Source organism: Caretta caretta, chromosome 1, assembly GCF_965140235.1.
Source record: "Caretta caretta isolate rCarCar2 chromosome 1, rCarCar1.hap1, whole genome shotgun sequence".
Lineage (NCBI taxonomy): Eukaryota > Metazoa > Chordata > Testudines > Cheloniidae > Caretta > Caretta caretta.
In genome coordinates this window covers 338,284,253-338,298,898 of record NC_134206.1, presented here as the reverse complement: position 1 = coordinate 338,298,898, position 14,646 = coordinate 338,284,253, and the positions used below count along the sequence as shown (strand labels likewise).

The 14,646-nt window shown below is 40.9% G+C and overlaps 2 protein-coding genes across 2 annotated transcripts in view; one reads left to right on the top strand and one right to left on the bottom strand.

Moving 5' to 3' along the window:
• The window catches only part of DCLRE1C (DNA cross-link repair 1C), a 32,683-nt gene extending 29,228 nt beyond the window's left edge, over window positions 1–3,455 (bottom strand). Inside the window, exon 1 of the mRNA XM_075124526.1 lies at window positions 3,378–3,455. The gene's annotated coding sequence lies outside the window, so the exon portion shown is untranslated. The remainder of the gene's footprint in view (window positions 1–3,377) is intronic.
• On the top strand, window positions 2,087–13,723 carry MEIG1 (meiosis/spermiogenesis associated 1). Its single transcript, XM_048836533.2, has 3 exons — window positions 2,087–2,251; window positions 7,109–7,280; window positions 11,375–13,723. Exons 2-3 carry the CDS (start codon window positions 7,143–7,145, stop codon window positions 11,501–11,503), a joined length of 267 nt encoding a protein of 88 aa, XP_048692490.1. The 5' UTR covers window positions 2,087–2,251; window positions 7,109–7,142; the 3' UTR covers window positions 11,504–13,723.
• The last annotated feature ends 923 nt before the right edge of the window (window positions 13,724–14,646 follow it).

Here is a 14,646-nt window from a genome sequence, read left to right as displayed (position 1 = left end):
TTTGCTCCAACACTGTCCAGTAGTATTTGTCATTATGACATTCGTTTATTTTGTGGGTGAGGGGCAAACTATTGAATTCTCAAGAACTGCTGTGCACTGTTTTTAGTACTTTGGCCCAGACCAACTCCTGTGAGTTAGGCTCCTAAATATCTTTGAGGATCTGGGCTTTTGTCTCTGTTCACAGCATGTTCAGTGCCCTGTTCAAAGTGAGAAAAAAATGTAATTATTGTCAAGCACTAATCTTTTAGCTATTTATGCTGCTGTCATCACCATGGTGGTATATCAAATTTTATATCTGTTAGGGAGGGATTAATGCAGGGGACACAAAGTCAGACAACATGCATTCTTTTCCCAACTGTGCCTTTGGCTCATTGTATAACCTTGGTCAAGTCACTTACTCCCATTTTCAAAAGTGACCAATAAGTGTGGCCGCACAATTTTGCCTGCCCAATTCAAGACCTAAATGTCCACAACGCCAACACCTCAAAACAGAGCTGGCCCTTTTGAAAATGTTGGTTATAATCTCTCTCTTCCTCCAGCTGCGCTGCTGAAAAGGCAGGTAACACTTCCCTCCTTTACAGGGGTATATTTCCTACCTAAAAAGAAAAGGAGGACTTGTGGCACCTTAGAGACTAACAAATTTATTTGAGCATAAGCTTTCGTGAGCTGAAGTGAAGAAACAGATTGACAGAGCCAGAAGAGTACCCAGAATTTACCTACTACAGGACAGGCCCAACAAAGAAAATAACAGAACGCCACTAGCCATCACCTTCAGCCCCCAATTAAAACCTCTTCAATGCCTCATCAAGGATCTACAACCTATCCTGAAGGATGACCCATCACTCTCACAGATCTTGGGAGACAGGCCAGCCCTTGCTTACAGACAGCCCCGCAACCTGAAGCAAATACTCACCAGCAACCACACACCACACAACAGAACCACTAACCCAGGAACCTATCCTTGCAACAAAACATGTTGCCAACTGTGTCCACATATCTATTCAGGGGACACCATCATAGGGCCTAATCACATCAGCTACACTATCAGAGGCTCGTTCACCTGCACATCTACCAATGTGATATATGCCATCATGTGCCAGCAATGCCCCTCTGCCATGTACATTGGTCAAACTGGACAGTCTCTATGTAAAAGAATAAATGGACTCAGATCAGACCTCAAGAATTATAACATTCAAAAACCAGTCGGAGAACACTTCAATCTCTTTGGTCACTCAGTTACAGACCTAAAAGTTGCAATTCTTCAACAAAAAAGCTTCAAAAACAGAGTCCAACGAGAGACTGTTGAATTGGAATTAATTTGGAAACTAGATACGATTAATTTAGGCTTGAATAAAGACTGGGAGTGGATGGGTCATTACATAAAGTAAAACTATTTCCCCATGTTTATCCCCCCCCCCCCCTCATGTTCTTGTCAACTGCTGGAAATGGCCCACCTTGATTATTACTACAAAAGGTTCCCCCGCCTCCCTGCTCTCCTGCTGGTAATAGCTCACCTTACCTGATCACTCTGGTTACCATGTGTATGGTAACACCCATTGTTTCAGAGGAACAGCCGTGTTAGTCTGTATTCGCAAAAAGAAAAGGAGTACTTGTGGCACCTTAGAGACTAACCAATTTATTTGAGCATGAGCTTTCGTGAACTATATATAAATCTCCCCACTGTATTTTCCATTGCATGCATCCAATGAAGTGAGCTGTAGCTCACGAAAGCTTATGCTCCAATAAATTTGTTAGTCTCTAAGGTGCCACAAGTCCTCCTTTTCTTTTTGTGGATACAGACTAACACGGCTGCTACTCTGAAACGTTTCCTATCTAGTGCTTTGGGATGCAGGGTGCAAGCTCTATGCAGAAGCCTGATCTTCCAATTTCAGCTCATGGCAAAGCTCCGGCTGACTGCAGTGAGAGCACGGCGGGGATGGTCCCCAGCCGCCCGAGCTGTGTGAGGCATAACACACGGGTCTCTTACAGCACACACCCATCTGCACCCCTTACAGTCCTTATTCCTTTGCCAAAGTACTGCGCTGCCCCGCCCCGCGTGCGCAGCTCGTGGCGCTGGCCCCGCTCCCGGGGTTCGCTGCCGGTCGGCCCCGGCTCCGCCAGAGCCGCCGGGGAGGCTTCTCTCGGCCTGGCTCGAGCGCCGGAGGTTGCTAGGCAACCGCACAACCGCCGCCGTCAGACCCGAAGAGGCGGCGCCCGCCCCGAGGGAGGGAAGGACCCGGCCAGACCGTTGGTGAGTGGCGCGCGGCGCCCCTTGTCCCGACCCTCACCGCAGGTGGAGCCCGCCCAGCCCCGGAGCCCTGAGGGGAGCGGGTGCTGCTGAACGCCCCCTCCCTCCCCGGCTCAGGGGAGCAGCGTGGCCTTGGGGTTCCTTTAAAAAGCCCCGGCTCCTGGAATCCTGGGACTGGGGGAGGGGATTTTCTTTAAAGGCACAGTTCCTGGAGAGCTGGGGTTAAGGGGGGATTTTTCCTTAAAGCTTCAGCTCCTGTGGTTATGGGTTTAGGGGAGATTCTCCTCTTTCATTTAAAAAAAACACAAATTTTGTGACTGGTGGTTTCCAAGAAAAGCTTAAAAACCGGACCCAAGTGTCCCTCCTAGCAGCTCAGAAGGCGAATGATAAGAAAACAGTTACAGTTCTTTAAAATCTGATGCTTTTTAAAGCAACTCTCATGATTTTGGTGGGGCCTGACTCATGGATTTTGCATGTTTGGAGTTGGCAAAGCTGCAAGGGTTGGCGGGGACAGGGGTTGTTATGCAGAGGGGGACCGAGAAAGAATTGCACTGTACTTTTGATGCCTTGTATTTTTGTTGTTTGTCTATATCTGTTTGTCCATCTTGTCTTTTAGACTGTAAGCTCTTCAGGGCAGGACTCATAAGAAATGCCTTAGTGGGTCAGACCAATAGCCCATCTATCCCACTATCCTGTCTCTGACAGTGGCCTGTAGGAGCGCTTCAGGGGGAGTATACTGAACATGGCAGTTTTGGAGAGATCCACCCCTGTCTTCCCCTCCTGACTTCTGGCAGCCACAGATAGATGGTCACCCTGAGCATGGGGTTGTATGTCTGACCATCTTCTGTGTGTGTACAGTGACCAGTACAATAGGGCTTCAACCCTATTTGGGATCTTTAGGCACTACCAGAATACATATAATTAATAACAGGGAGTCAAACACAATGTGGGGTCCTATCCGGGCAGATTCTGTCTTGTCTCTCTCTCACCCCTTGGCAACTCCTTTGCCAGTAGAGCCTCACTGAATTGAAATGGTCTGACCTGGCTGCTGGTGCTTCTACTCATCACTACCTGACTCCTACTTTGGGTATTGGTGCCATAAATATGTTCAAACATAAGACGAACTTACAAGGTTCAGAGGATAGATAGGCTGGTTTCCAAACGGTGCTGACCTCAATGCACAGATTTGTGTCAAGGTAGACTTGTCCTTTCCTTTTCCTTTCTGAAATAGGGGGAGAGATGTGGTTACATGACAGACTTGGTGAAAGTGGGAACCAGCAGAACACTTTTAAAACACAGGCAATCAGAAGTAGTAATCTGCTTCATGGTGCGCATGCATCTATTCTAGGATGTTTGTGTTTGACTACTATACATAACCCAAGAAGATGCAGAATTCCACCACTTACAGAATTTATTCATTGATGTACAGTGATTGCCATTACAGAGAAAGTATTTCCCAGTACCACACACTGGGATGTGAAATTGCACAATTTTCCCCTAAATTAGAAGAGTAATAAGAATGGTAACCCTGTGGTGTCTGTTGGCAAACTGAGCTTTTTGACACATCACTCTGGGCTGTCTCAACTGCACGTCAGTATAAGTGATTTATCTATTAAACTTAAATAAAAGGTTTGACATACCAGCTTGAAAATGGTGATGTTTGTTTTTTACTTGCATGCACTGACTTGGCACTTTGGCCCAGAGCCTCAAAGGTATTTAGGCTCCGAGCTTCTATTGTCTGCGCCCTTATATGTATGTTTTGCCTGTGTTTTCACAGGAGCTTTTATGGAAAGTCTGCTTGAATTAGTGGATAGTCAGTATGTGCCATGTATATCCAGTTGCACTGGACAAGTGCATTTGCTAGATGAGCCTGATATATCATTTAGCAGAGAAATGGTTAATCCTAGTGACATGTAAGTGGCCATAATAGACCTTTAGTGTTAATACCTCATTAAGATCCAATCATATACATCATTTGCTAGCATTGCTTTGGTCTGTCTCTCTGCAGGCTCAGTTGGTCAGCAGTATAATAGTTCTATATTATAGCTTACAATTTATACATCTTTCTTCCAGAAGGGTTCCAAAGTGCTTATTAATTCACACTGGGTCATGTTTCCCTTTGTAGTAAAAAAGTGCAAACAGGAGAAATATCTCCAAGACTCAGCTACCAATATGTGCCAAGTAGGTTAATTTGTATTGTGGCGTCCCATAGTGCGAGGAGAAAAACTCTTTGTAATTATTGACAATTGGCATTTAAAGAATCATAGAATATCAAGGTTGGAAGGGACCTCAGGAGGTCATCTAGTCCAACCCCTGCTCAAAGCAGGACCAATCCCCAATTTTTGCCCCAGATCCCTAAATGGCCCCCTCAAGGATTGAACTCACAACCCTGGGTTTAGCAGGCCAATGCTCAAACCACTGAGCTATCCTTCCCCCCCAACAAGAAACTGCAAGAGAGATAATAATTGCAGAGGGCTGAACTACCCCACATATATGGCAGCATATTTGGAAAAGGGCCATAGTATCTGTATACTTATGTACAGATCTTCACTCAACCCCATGCAAACTGAGATTATGCCCCTTTTCCTTGGTTGCTGATAGTCTTTCTGTGCAAAGAATCCACTGTAAATTATTATGTCAGATACAAATGCAGATTTCAACCACTCCCAAATAACTGCTGCCATGCAAGCAATAACTCCTATTTTCTCTTCCGTAGTGGTTTGAGGGGACTGACTTCTGAATTGAACCACATACTAAATAAAGGGTTTCAGTTGTGTGTAGGATTTTGAGGCAGGTTTTGTAGTCAATTGTTACTCTTTTTCAGTCTATGAGCCATGGGAGCACATGACCCAACAGGATTTTTATCTTCATCAGCATCAAATCTAGAAACTTTCTTAAATGAAGGCTTAGAGTCTTGGAAATACATCAAACTCTTCCTAATTATGCAGCTGCAGCATGGTGACACTAAGTAATTGTGAGACGAATTTGGCCCATTGACCAATGAAATCCATCAGATGTTGTAGCATTTGACGTATTTTTCTTCCTGCGTAAATGAAAAGTGCTCTCTATTAGCAGAATAAGATTGTGACCATTGGTGCCTGGAATGGCCACACTGAGATTATTCAATCAGGGCAAACTGCAAAGAATGGGGCAGACGATAAGCAAAACTGATGGTTATTCTAATCATTAGACTCACCAAGCCAGCAACAAAACATCTTCTACAATACCTTACTGATTACCCAGAAGCCAAAAATATAGTTCCCTTAAAGCAATCCAGACTTGGGCTCCCACCCAGACAGCCAAGTCAAATATGAGGAAGATTACTGAAAATCTTGTTCAATATATATAAAGTTCTGCTAATCCCAACGGATCGGACACATTACCCGTCAGGTCAGTGAATATTTCAGATCTTACCCAAATACATGTTTACAGACAGTTCTTATTAACTAAAAGATTTATTTAAAAAAGAAAAGAGAGTATTGTGGTCAAAAGATCATTATACATACAGATATGAATAAAGTTCTTAGATCAGTTTCATAGTAAAGATAGTGAGCTGCTGAGTTGCAAAAAGTTCTTTCCAAAATAAGTTCATCAGGTTCTAGTCCAAACAGCAGTTCATGTATAGAGTTTGTTCAGATTCTTCCATGAGAATTAGCAGGGTAATCCACACTAGAGCTGGAGACCTCAGTCTTGCAACTCAAGCTTCCCCAGACCAAACTTAAGCAGATCTGGTTCTGATGTAAAAATTCCTGTTTCCTGTGTATACACACGTAATTAGTTATAATCATCAGCATAAGGTAATTATCCATTAAGCAGGGCCGGCTCTAAGTTTTTTGCTGCCCCAAGCAAAAAATTTGCCGACCCAAGCTCCGAGAGCGCAACTGCCCAAGCAAAAAAAAAAGAAAAAATGGCCGGAATGCCGCCTCTGGAATTGTGCTGCCCCAAGTACGTGCTTTCTTTGCTGGTGCCTAGAGCTGGTCCTGCCATTAAGACATGCAGTTTACTACAAACTTCAAAGAGAAATATTGACAATGACATTTTTACACCCAAGTTTCATCTAAATGTTATATTCCCTCTGAATTATTGATCTCTGAATCAATAAAATATAGTAATGGACAGGAACCTTCTGGTTACATTGTTAACATCTAACAGCTATAGGTAAACAGACAAATATGAACAGTATCTTCTTCTAATTCTCTAACAATACAAGTCTACATTTAAAAGATCTATCTAACATGGCTTTGTTAGCTATTTATAAGGAATGGCCTTAGTTACCATTTATATACTTTTCTAATATGTCTTTAAAGGTTGAATTTGGGTCATTTAGCCTGCTAGTCACTTAACACTTTCTAGCTCAAGTGTCACAAAGATATACTCAAAAAATTAATACAATGACATTAAGAGGTGAACTAGAAGACAAAACTGGTTCCTGTTACATATTGAAATTGGTCTAGATTTGGAAACTTAGGTCAAATTCATCACTTGAGCAGCTCTGCTGACTTCAATGGAGTTAGCCCTGGGATCCCTTCAGCCATGTGAATTCCAAAGAGCACTGTCATCAGTAATTTGAGCATACCCTGGAAAATGGCGTTATAATAGTTTACATATCTGGAAACTGAAATACAGGCAATATGGATTTACTCCAGAAAACAGCATGTATTTAATGTGATTCTGGACATTTTTAACATACTAGTTTTTACGTTGGGGTTTTGAGGTGGGGTGCGTTTGTTTTTGTTTTTGTTTTTTTGACTGACTATAACTTGTTTACTATGTTTGCCAATTTTGTTCTACCCATTTTTATGTAGAACTTCAACAATATGGCTTGCTCCAGTTTTTATATGTATCATTTTTAAAACCTAGTTTCAGCAAAATATCTGGTGGAGTTCCTGGAGCCATGGCTAGCGCTGACATCAAACCAAAATCTATAAGTCGTGCCAAAAAATGGTCAGATGAGATAGAGAATCTATACAGATTTCAGCAAGCTGGATACAGGGATGAAATTGAATATAAACAAGTGAAGCAAGTTGATATGGTAAGATTTGTAACTGTGCAGGGGCTATGTATTTTAATTCTCTATTCCCTATTAAATAGTGAAATAAAAATGGAGGCACACAGTATATTTCCTTTCATTTGCTTTTGTTTTTAATCAAATTCAATTTTAGTTCTTTAGGTAGTTTTAGAAGTGCAGAATAACTGATTTTCAAATACATTTATTTTACTTGACACTGCAACTCTAGCAAGCCTGCAATGTGCTGCCTCTTCATCAGTTTACATACTTAAACATGTCAGAGCTTTTATTACATAATGGAGATTTTTTTCATTTAAAAAAAAAGAATTTAATGCTGGTGAAAGGTATGGCATGGGCAGCTCATGGCCAGCTTCCACACACTACTCTGCAAATGGGTACACCCCCTGATGTGGTATACCCCCCTTTTAAGGATGAGAAGATTGTTCAATATCCATGGGCTCCATCCAGCATCCCTGAAATTAGTGGAAGGTTTACCATTGAATTGTATGGGAGTTGGTTCAGACTCCTTGTATATGCAGTACTTGGCCTCTCTCTTGAAAATGTCAACAGTAGAGAAAGTTGATGCCGGGTGTGGTGGAGGTGGTTGTAATGCAGATACTTCTCTACTGAGAACATCAAGAACTCTATCTTGTACCTTGAAAACTTCATTGTATATGACCTAAGCTACTGGTTAGTCACCAGATGCCAGACAGCTACAAATCTACTCTGGATTCAAACTAACAAACCTATAGGTGATAGGCTCTATATTCCATTATTTACTTCCTAAATCATGCAGTTCCTCAAAATCCCTTTTAAAAATCTATTCAGACCTACTATGTCATTATTTTGAAATACAGAGTTTGCATTAAAGAAAACCTTTGGTACTACTGATGTCTTGTTGCCACCTTCCTTTATTTAAAAATCAACAGTTTGAAGTATTTTCAAAATACCAGAAACAAATTAAACTATATTGGTGTCCAATCTCTCACCAAGTTTCATGTTTTAAATCAGTATGATAGGCACACTCAAGCCTTTAAAATTGGTGAGCTACTGCTTCTTTTACCTACATATATTATTGTAACCATGCAAAGTGGTCTTTGAAAAGTTACTACTGAACTAAATTTTTTAAAAATGCATGGCTGAATTATTACCTACTGAAAATAGAGGTGTAAAGGAAGATGCAACGAAGAGTCCGGTGTCATTTTAAAGACTAACAGATTTATTGGGGCATAAGCTTTCGTGGGTAAAAAAACCCACTTCTTCGTATGCATGGAGTGAAAATTACAGATGCAGACATAAATATTCTGATGCATGAAGAGAAGGGAGAACCAGTGTTAACAAGGCTAATTCAGTCAGGGTGGATGTGGTTCACTCCCAGTAATTGATGAGGAGGTGTCAATACCAAGAGAGGGAAAATTGCTTTTGTAGTGAGCCAGACACTCCCAGTCCCTATTCAAGCCCAAATTAATGGTGTTAAATTTGCAAATGAATTCTAGCTCTGCAGTTTCTCTTTGAAGTCTTTTTTTGAAGTTTTCTTGTTGAAGGATGGCTACTTTTAAATCTGTTATTGAATGTTCAGGGAGACTGAAGTGTTCTCCTACTGGCTTTTGTATGTTACCATTCCTGATATCTGATTTGTGTCCCTTTATTCTTTTACATAGAGACTGTCCAGTTTGGCCGATGTACATGGCAGAGGGGCATTGCTGGCACATGATGGCATATTATCACATTAGTAGATGTGCAGGTGAAAGAGCCCCTGATGGTATGGCTTATGTGGTTGGGTCCTCTGATGATGTCGCTAGAGTAGATATGGGGACAGAGTAGGAAACGGGGCTTGTTACAGGGATTGGTTCCTGGGTTAGTGTTTCTGTGGTGTGGTGTGGTGTGGTGTGTGGTTGCTGGTGAGTATTTGCTTCAGGTTGTGGGGCTGTCTGTAACCGAGGACGGACCTGCCTCCCCAGGTCTGTGAAAGTGAGGGATCGTTTTCCAGGATAAGTTGTAAATCGTTGATGATGTGCTGGAGAGGTTTTAGCTGGGGGCTGTACGTGATGGCCAGTGGTGTTCTGTTATTTTCCTTTTTGGGCCTGTTCTGTAGTAGGTGACTTCTGGGTACCTGTCTCGCTCTGTCAATCTGTTTCCTCACTTCCCCAGGTAAGTATTGTAGTTTTAAGAATGCTTGATAAAGATCTTGTAAGTGTTTGTCTCTGTCTGAGGGATTGGAGCAAATGCAGTTGTATCTTAGGGCTTGGCTGTAGACAATGGATCGTGTGATGTGTCCTGGATGGAAGCTGGAGGCATGTAGGTAAGTATAGCGGTCAGTAGGTTTCCGGTATAGGGTGGTGTTTATGTGAACATCACTTATTTGCACTGTAGTGTCCAGGAAGTGGATCTCTTGTGTAGACTGGGCTGGCTCGCTACAAAAGCAATTTCCCCTCCCTTGGTATTGACACCTCCTCATCAATTATTGGGAGTGGACCATATCCACCCTGACTGAATTGGCCTTGTTAACACTGTTTCTCCACTAGTAATGTAACTCCCTTCTCTTCATGTGTCAGTATATGTATGCCTGCATCTGTAATTTCACTCCACACATATGAAGCAGTGGGTTTTTTTTACCCACGAAAGCTTATGCCCAAATGAATTTGTTAGTCTTTAAGGTGCCACCTCGTTGTTTTTGTGGATACAGACTAACACGCCTACCCCTCTGATACAGGGAAGATGCAGTTCGTTCTTTTGTATTGGGCTCAAATTCTGTGGTGAAGAGTATAGTATAAATGCTTACACAGAAGTCTAGGTAGATCTTTTAATGAGAATGGTAGGATCCCTCTAGTTAATAAATTGTATAAGATAAAAGTCAAGACTGCTACAGGGCACAAGCCACAAAACAAACTATGATCCCATTGGCAGAGGGACACTCCCAACAAAATAATTTCCAACTTAAAAACCATGTGGAGCTCTGTTTATATCAAACTTCGGTGGAATTAGCATCAGTTATATTGTAACTGATCACATTTTGAAATACGGCTCATTTTTGCTGTCATAGAAGGTACAAGATCTAAGAGTGGAGATACAAGGAATATTATATGGTACTTACGTTTAGAAAAATAACCCAAACAGCCAGCAGATCTGTACATTTAAATACTAGGCTGAGTAATAAAACTACCATTTATGAGATATAATTCAAATGCAATCTGGTTTGATATCCCTAATGACATCTATACTTGCTGATCAGAAGTGAGAAATTAATATTTAGGATTCAAGACAATAGGAAATACTACAGCTGTTCATGCTGCAGGTGCTTACCTAATGCCATAGAAACTTCCAAAAGCTTTTTAATTAAAAGGATTGAATGTCTGCACTTTTTACAATGTAATAAATATCTTGTGAAGTACTGAATTGAAGGCTATGGGTGATGATGCTCAGCACCTTGCAGGATTGGGTCCATTGACACTAACTTTCCTGATTTGACATATGGCTCATTTGTTTGTTTGAAAATGATGAAACTAATGATATGTCTATTTTTCATGCCTAGAAAGGTGCCGAAGAACCTTTTACTTGCACATAATCCTTCCATAAGAAGTGGAATCTTTCAGCCACTTGAATTTTTGAATGACTAACTCTTGTTTATACAGTAAAAGGAAGGCATCCATTGGGTAATCAAGGGGAGTCATAGACATTAGAGAGGAAAAGACCTGTTAAGTCTAATAACCTCCATTGCACCAGACAATGGTGGTTCCTGTTCTCTACACCATATTTTCTAACAGCTTTGTCCAGTCCAGTTTTAGATTACTCAAGTGCTACGGTTTCCATCACATCCCCTTTGGATCATTCATGCTCTCTTCTGACGTAGTGAAGTGTTGCTGGTTTTTTGTTTGTGTGTTTTTATACCATACAGAACTTTGACTAGAAACTAGTTTCTGATGTTTTATGTTTTTTAATCTTTATTAGAGTTAACCAATTTAATCATAAAGCACCAATCGGCTACAAACCAATTTATTCACCAAAATACAATCCACATAAAGATATCTCGTCTCCTGTGATGTGTTCTGCATGGATGTTTTCTCTCAGTGGCAGCATGTTCAGAAGATGAATGTATATTCTTTTCATTCTGTTTACAGGTGGATCGTTGGCCAGAAACAGGATTTGTGAAGAAACTTCAAAGAAGGGACAATACTTTCTATTATTACAACAAGCAAAGGGAATGTGAAGACAAAGAAGTCCATAAAGTGAAAGTTTATGCTTATTAATTTTGTTAATCCCAACTACAGTGGTTTTGTTTTTGTTTGTTGTAAGTATGTTGCTTTAATCTATTTGATGTTTATAAAATGTAAGGAATTAAACAAGGTTTCTGAACTAATTTGTGCTGTTTTTAAATACAGCTGAACATTTTTGGGGGGAGGAGTAATAATGTTTGTTCAGCACTGGATTTTCACAGAGTTTTTGATGAGGTCCATATAATTAGAAGTGCTAATCATTATTTAGTGCATTACATCTTCAATGTATTTTACTGACAGTAGCTAACTAATTCTAACCACAACCGTGGGAGATAGGTAAATAGGTAAACTTATTATCATCAGTTTACAGATGGGAAAACTGAGGCGGAAAAGTTAAGTGACATACACAAGATCATGAGGGAGTTGATGTAAGACCCTGGATTAGTGTTTGTGAAAGGAAATTGAATGACCTGGGAGTAGGGGCCAAAACCATGCTATGGATTAAAAGATGTTTAAGTGATGAAAAACGGTCATCATAAATATCTTTCTTAGCGAAGAGGGGTAAATAGTGAAGTATCCCACAGCTCTGTGGGGGTTTTTTATTAATATAAGTATTCATGACTTAAAGGAGAAAGTATTTAGTGAATTGGTAAAATTCACTAGCCAATGATACAGGATGTTGGACAGCAAAAACTAAAGAGGATTATGAGGAGTTAAACACATGGTGGGATGAAGGGAATATTGGGCAGCAAGGTGTCAGGTGAAATCTAATATCTTTTTGGAAGTACATCAATTATAATTCTGGTTTTAGTGACAGAAAGAGATGGGGTTATACTGGTAGCAGCTAAAGAATAAATGGATTAATATTTTTCCAGACCTAAACACCACAATTTTGAATAAAAGAAAGAGATTTGTGTCTCTGTGGTGTGGTATTAGAAGCAGAAGTGTCTGTCCTTTACCCTGAAAATTTAAGGGCAATGTACTGTGGGATTAAAAAAAAAAATCACATTTTTGACAATGCTGTATCCTTTTGAAGATCACATAAATGAATGAAACTACAGATTCCAGTGTTGCTCAACTTGCTGGTGAGGGTGCTCAGACCTCAGAATTCTAACAGCAGTGGTTTATCATATAGTCCATTTTATTTTTTTGCAGCTGTCCTTGCTTGGTTTGGTGTCTGTGCAATGAAAGCTATTAAACTCTGGCACATGTGGGTTACATGAACTGATGTAAATTAAATAACACTCCAATCTTTAGTTCTGTTTACTGTAGCTCCTTATCTTCCATTAATCCTTTTGATATAATCCTCTGGATTCTACATGCAAAAATAGCTGTCAAAATGGCATTGTGACGTCCATCTCAAATTTAGTCCATATCAGATGTACTCAGTTTATAATGCAAAAGCTGGACTCCCAAACCCACATGGACTGCAAGCTCAACCTGGGATCTGGCAATCAGTCTGGGTTCTTTCTGGTTCCCACATTATCATCTAACTCAAATGAGTTATGTTACAGGTAAAGTTGTTATCCATTAGATTGAGCGTAGAGCTGGGACTCAAGAATCTTGGAGTGAAATCCTGGTGCCATTTAAGTTAAAATGTGTTTTGCTATTGTCTTAATTGATCTAGGATTTCACCCGTGGCTTCTGTTCCCTGCTCTGCCATAGACTCAGTGTGGTCAAGTCACTTAACTTCCCTGTGCCTCAATTTCTTTATCTGCATGACAGATAAGCATTATAATTTATTACATCTCTAGTCACCAAAAAGTAAAGATTCTGTAATTATTGCCCAATTAAGAACTCTGGTGATGTGAGAGCCAGAACAGAATCCAGCTCCCACGCCTAGAACTGTATTGGCTCTGCAGTACTACCAACAGTAAAAAGGAGTAAAAACTTATTTTGGGAGCATATAGTGTCATCAGTTTTTAAACAGAGCTCCCCACTGAAAACACAGCATGTCTTGTCAGAGAAGTAAGAATATTGGATTTGGAATACATATAGAGAATGCATCTGTTGAATAAGAAAATACTGCTTTTATGCAGTCCCTTTTTTGACTATACCTAAACATCAAGCCTATATTATATGAATTGTGAATGCTAATGGATTTTAATGTGTGTTTTTCCCCCTCCTTTTTTAATGCATTATATATGTATGTTCCTATTCTCTATTTTGTCTTTTATATATAAGAAACAGTATTAGTTTTGTTTGTGAAAAATAAAGACTCTTAATAAACAAAGGTGGGGATTTATGACTTTATAGTTTTACATGTACAATTTGTTCCTATTTAGTGTATTCTTCATTTTCTGTAATGATGTGTTCATAAATCATAGGGGCCAAATTCTGGTCTCATTTGCATCAGTGTATCTAGTGATTTCACTGGAGTTCTGCTGGAGTTATACTGGTGTAAATGAGATTAGAACTGGGCCCATGGAGTCTTAAATTTACTGTTAACCCTTTTGGAAAAAAGAAATGGTGTTGGATAGAAATCCCTAATCATAGCTGATGAGTAGTATGGGAAAATAACGTACTGTTGGCTTCCATTAATTTTGTTCTGGTGAATTTTGAGAGGCTAGCACCACTGCTGAGCTATGGTTTAAGCCAGTGGTTCTCAACCCATTTATCATTATGGGCCGCAGGTTGAGAACCACAGCGTGCCCCCCCCAAAAGATTCCCCACAGTCCCCTATGCCCAGCAACCTCCACCCAGAGACCCCTCCACAGAGTGGGGCCAGGAGCAGAGCCCCGGGTGCGGGGCCAGACACTGGACCCCGCTGTGTGGGGCCGGGCAGCCTAAAACCTAGGGGTGCTGCAGCACCCCCACAAACCCCTAGTTCCCAGTGCTCCCCATCCCCTCACTGCTCAGAGCACCCTTCTCCCGCACAAAACTGCCCAGAGACCCATTCACCCGCACCCTGCTGGCAAGAGTACTCCAGCAGGCTGCCAGAAACTGTCTCTCCACAACCAGCCCCGCTCCCTTTCAGACCAGAGAAGCAAATTTTGAATTTTTTTTAGCACAGCTGGGCCACAGCTGTGTGCTAATTGGGCCACATGCGGCCCGCAGATCCCAGGCTGAAAATCGCTGCTTTAAGCAGTTGAATGAGAATGTGACATTAGAAGGAAATAATTCAAGCTGGGAGAGAGAAGTAAATTATGCCATTGACCATTTTCTGATTACAATTA